Consider the following 4782-nt stretch of genomic DNA (forward strand, 5'->3'; position numbering starts at 1 on the left):
CCCGCTTGCTAAAATGACTACTGGCATCCTGGCACATCCAGCATCGCACGACGCCTATCTACACCCCTCAATGCAACCCGGTCGAGCGAACTAACCGCACCATCAAGACGATGATCGCGCAATACACGCAACGACATCACCGGCGCTGAGACGAACAATTAGGTCCCATACAATTCGCGTTTAACACCGCTCAACACGATGCAACCGGATATACGCCCGCCTTCCTGAACCATGGGCGCGAATTAGCATTTATGCATCCCGACGACCGCCGGCACGCCACGCCAACAACACCGCACCGAACTCAGCGCGCGCTGCACGAGGCCTTTCAAGTGGTCCGGATTAATCTAGCTTGAGCATTTCAACGCCAAGAAACCGCCTATAATCTACGACGACGAGATTGGCGGCCTAGAATCAACGACACCGTATAGAAAAAAGAGCACCCACTGTCGCGGAAGACCGACGGTTTTAATGCAAAACTGGCGCCAAAATATTCAGGCCCGTTTACAGTGGCCAAATTTCATTCGCCAGTGATAGTGGACCTCCGCGACGGCCGAGGGCGTTGGCAGCGGCGCATCCACATTCAAGACCTCAAGCCGGACTCCCCACCAGTAGAAACCGACCAATCCGCGACTAAGACGGCCCCGCAGGTAGGGTATATCAAGCGCTCACGGCCACGGCCGTCATCAGTCAATCGACCGAAAGCAGCAATGGCTAACCGAGAGAAGATGCACGAGCTTTTTGGAAGCCTTAGTGAAGGAAGCGAGTCGCCACCAGCCAGCCCGCCGCCAGGGGCCTGGCCTCCGCCGGTCGACCCAAGTCGCCGCTATCCGGTGCCACGCGTTGGGACGAGCGTCCAGCGAGGAGACGGCAGCCAGCGGGGTCACACCCGCTGGCTGGAAGAGCTACCACCCGCTCTTCCGAAGGCGCCCCGAAAAGACCAAGGACGTCCGCGGGCTCTGCCGGATTCAGCCGCCGGGGCGACCGAGACCACCACCGCCCGATCAAGAAAAAGGCCAGGACAGACGACTGCGACAGGCCCGCAGGAATCAGCCAGGAAGGCGCAGCCCAAAAGAACAGGCTCCACGTCCACCTCGGAAAACCGCAGGACCGACGGCGGCCCAGCCAAAACGACGGCGCCCGAGGCCCATCAAGGCGAGGCGAAAGATCCGGGCACAAGCCGGCCACAAGTGCGACCGCCAGGACCATCGACAGCACGAAAAGAATCGGCCAAGCCACCCATGAGGCGTAGTCAAAACTCGCCGCCACGCCGAGGACCAACGATTCGGGCCATGGAAATCCTCCAACCGGCCCGACGTGAGCCAAAGAACATCGCTGGGGTCGAGGTCAGCATTCCCGATAGAGACCAGACGGGGCTGACAGCCACGCCAGGAGGACCGCCAGCTCGCGGCGGGGCGGCCAGGCTGAAGGCGCCGCGCATCAGGCCAGCCACCGCAGCCGCAGCGACCAAACCGGCAACGACCAGGGCTCGGGGAGGAACAGTGAGCCTTTCGGCAGCGGCCAGGATGTCGACCACAGCCAACACGCCCACGGTTCTGCCACTGCCGCCATTTGCACTGGAACTAAGACAGACCACGACACCGCCAGTGGCTCCACCACCGATGCCACCAGTGGCCCCGCCGACGACGACGCCCGCGGCTCCACCGCCGACACCGCTAGCAGCTCCATCGCCAACGTTAATTGCGGTTACATCGCCAACGCCACCCGCCTACGTCCGCGAGAATAAATGGACATCGAGGCCGGGCATCCCGCTCGCTGTGCCAGTCCAGCTTCCAAACGGCGAAATTACATCAGTGCCGATGTCCGCCATCCGCCACAATCGGAAGTGGCGGGCCCGGACCGCAACCGGCAGGTGGCTGCTGCGTTTCGCCCCCGATGGCAGACTCACGATGTGCCGGAAGATCCAGGGGGAGGCCTCTGAGTAAAAAAAGGGGGTGATGTGGCCTGAGGCCACGAATACTTCAGACCCCGCGCCGCGACCACCACCGTTCGCCCGAAATAATCGCGCGGCCCCGACCACGTTTAAATTACGCGCGGGCCGACCAGCCGCCCGCGGCAAGTAGCGCGGACCTACGCAACGAGCAACATGGGCCGCCCAACCGCCCACACCGCGCACCGCCACCCGACCGCTCGGGAGTGAGGGCCCCCACTCCCGGGCCCACGGGTATATAAGCTGCCTCGAGCGCAGACGAGGCACCTTGTTCCGCGCTGGGGAGCACCCCAGCATCCGATTCTCCAGGTCTTGGGCGCTCCCAAGACTTCCTCGACCGGGCTCACCCGGCTTCCGAAACCGACTTCGCTCTACACGACTCGGGCGCTCCCGAGCCTTCCCTCGACCGGGCGCTCCCGGCCATCCTCGACACCGACATCTCCGAGACTCGGGCGCTCCCGAGCCTTCCTTCGACCGGGCGTTCCCGGCCGTCCTCGTCACCGACATCTCCGAGACTCGGGCGCTCCCGAGCCTTCCTTTGACCAGGCGCTCCCGGCCGTCCTCGACACCAACATCTCCGAGACTCGGGCGCTCCCGAGCCTTCCCTTGACCGGGCGCTCCCGGCCATCCTCGACACCGACATCTCCGAGACTCGGGCGCTCCCGAGCCTTCCTTCGACCGGGCGCTCCCGGCCGTCCTCGACACCAACATCTCCGAGACTCGGGCGCTCCCGAGCCTTCCCTTGACCGGGCGCTCCCGGCCATCCTCGACACCGACATCTCCGAGACTCGGGCGCTCCCGAGCCTTCCTTCGACCGGGCGCTCCCGGCCGTCCTCGCCAACGACATCTCCGAGGCTCGGGCGCTCCCGAGTTTTTCTTCGACCGGGCGCTCTTGGCCGCCCTCGACGCCGACATCCCCGAGACTCGGGCGCTCCCGAGCCTTCCTTCGACCGGGCGCTTCCGGCCATCCTCGACACCGGCATCCCCGAGACTCGGGCGCTCCCGACTCTCTCTCTCGCTCTTTCTCGTCAACACGGCTCTGGCGTTCCGTCGCATAGTTGAATTAAGTCGCGGCGCCGCCGACTCGCGAACGCGAAACCTGTGCGTCCGATACGGCCCTCACGGCCTGGTTTGTAATCCGCGCCGCCGACTCGCGAACGCGAAGCCTGTGCGTCCGATACGGCCCTCACGGCCTGGTTTGTAATCCGCGCCGCCGACTCGCGAACGCAAAACCTGTGCGTCCGATGCAGCCCTCACGGCCTGGTTTGTAATCCGCGCCGCCGACTGGCGAACGCGAAGCCTGTGCGTCCGATACGGCCCTCACGGCCTGGTTTGTAATCCGCGCCGCCGACTCGCGAACGCGAAACCTGTGCGTCCGATACGGCCCTCACGGCCTGGTTTGTAATCCGCGCCGCCGACTCGCGAACGCGAAGCCTGTGCGTCCGATACGGCCCCCACGGCCTGGTTTGTAATCCGCGCCGCCGACTCGCGAACGCAAAGCCTGCCCGATCGATACGGCCCGAGCGGCCCGTCCTGTAACCCGCGGAGGCCTGTATGACCGACACGGCCTGTTACCTAGGATAAGTCCCGAAGCGACCCGCACTAGCGTTCCCTTGGAATCCAGCTCACGGCAGATGGCCGTTTTTTCGTTGCAATTCATTCTTTAGTTTATTACTTTGTATATTCTTTTTGTTAGACTAAGTGTAATATTTTGACTCAATATTCTTTCTTTCTTTTATTAATAAATCCTTTATTTTACCATTTAATCAAGTCTCGGTTTTTCTTTACACTCGCACTCTGGCTTCCGACGAGCTCTCCGGACCGGATATTACCGTGTTACAACTTTTACTTTGTAACTGGGTAAATCATTAAAAACGTATTGTGCTAAGTGGGCTACATTACACTCGGTATCCAATCGTTTTATTGTTCTGGTGAATGATTCCATTTTAAATAATTCTAAGTCGGACAATATCTCCGCTTTCTCTCTATAATTATTCGCCATTATTTTTTGTTTGTTCGTTAGTATTTTTACAGACAATCGTATAGTTTTGTAGTTAGATTTTGTGGCGACCGCTAAAGCGCGCCACAAGCACCTGCCAAACGGCAACCCGGCAAGCTTGTAAAAGCTGTGTGTTGCAAAGCTCACCGCTAGGAGGCACCGTTTTTGCAAGAGTAAGATTACTTCAGATATCCTATATAAAGCGCAAGATAAGGATCAATATTCGCTTCAGCCTGCAGTAAGCTAATCTTGAGAACATCTCTAGGGATCGTGCCAGATAAGCGTAGTAAGCAAGCAAGCCACTTTTGAAAACGTAATCCTCAGAGTATTCGGTCTTGGTCGAACTCTAAATAAACGAGCAGTCAGCGGCGAGCGGAGATCCTGGTATACCCAGGAAGAAGAAGGTGCGGCGAGGACGGAGGAAGCCACCTCCACGGGAAACCAGCTCTCCGGACAGCACCACTGGTCTACTGGTACCACGGATCCTAGCCGTGGAGACGTTCCCGCCGGGGTAGCCACTACTAACCCTGCAACCAAAGTCGGGGCAGCCAGTACTAATCCTGCAGCAGAAGTCGGGGCAGTCAATAGTAACCCTGCCGCCGAGGCCGCAGCTGGTCCTACCGCAGCTGCCACCAGGACTACCACCGCTGATACTCCGGCCCTGGGCACCGTGCGCTTTACGACTGCCGCCGCCACAGTTCACATAGCTACCGAAGACAGCGCTACTACCTGGGGACATCAGGGCCTACCGGCTGACAAGCCCTCGCTACCGGGTACCATCCACGCCCAGGTCAATACCGGTGCACCAAGGCACGCAAACTCAAGAGTCGTCTAA

General features: G+C 60.2%; 1 protein-coding gene across 1 annotated transcript; it reads left to right on the plus strand.

The window, feature by feature from the left end:
- Window positions 1-707: 707 nt before the first annotated feature.
- On the plus strand, window positions 708-4782 carry LOC139110236 (nascent polypeptide-associated complex subunit alpha, muscle-specific form-like). The gene is made up of 2 exons (XM_070669867.1): window positions 708-1939; window positions 4272-4782. The coding sequence occupies exons 1-2, from the start codon at window positions 708-710 to the stop codon at window positions 4780-4782; spliced, it is 1743 nt and encodes a 580-aa protein (XP_070525968.1).

This window comes from Cardiocondyla obscurior, linkage group LG19 (assembly GCF_019399895.1).
Source record: "Cardiocondyla obscurior isolate alpha-2009 linkage group LG19, Cobs3.1, whole genome shotgun sequence".
NCBI lineage: Eukaryota > Metazoa > Arthropoda > Insecta > Hymenoptera > Formicidae > Cardiocondyla > Cardiocondyla obscurior.

Coding starts and splice junctions, on each gene's coding strand:
- LOC139110236 (XM_070669867.1), top strand. CDS start 708: ATGGCTAACCGAGAGAAGATGCACGAGCTTTTTGGAAGCCTTAGTGAA. Junction 1,940..4,271: donor ATCCAGGGGGAGGCCTCTGA/GTAAAAAAAGGG, acceptor CGTAATCCTCAG/AGTATTCGGTCTTGGTCGAA.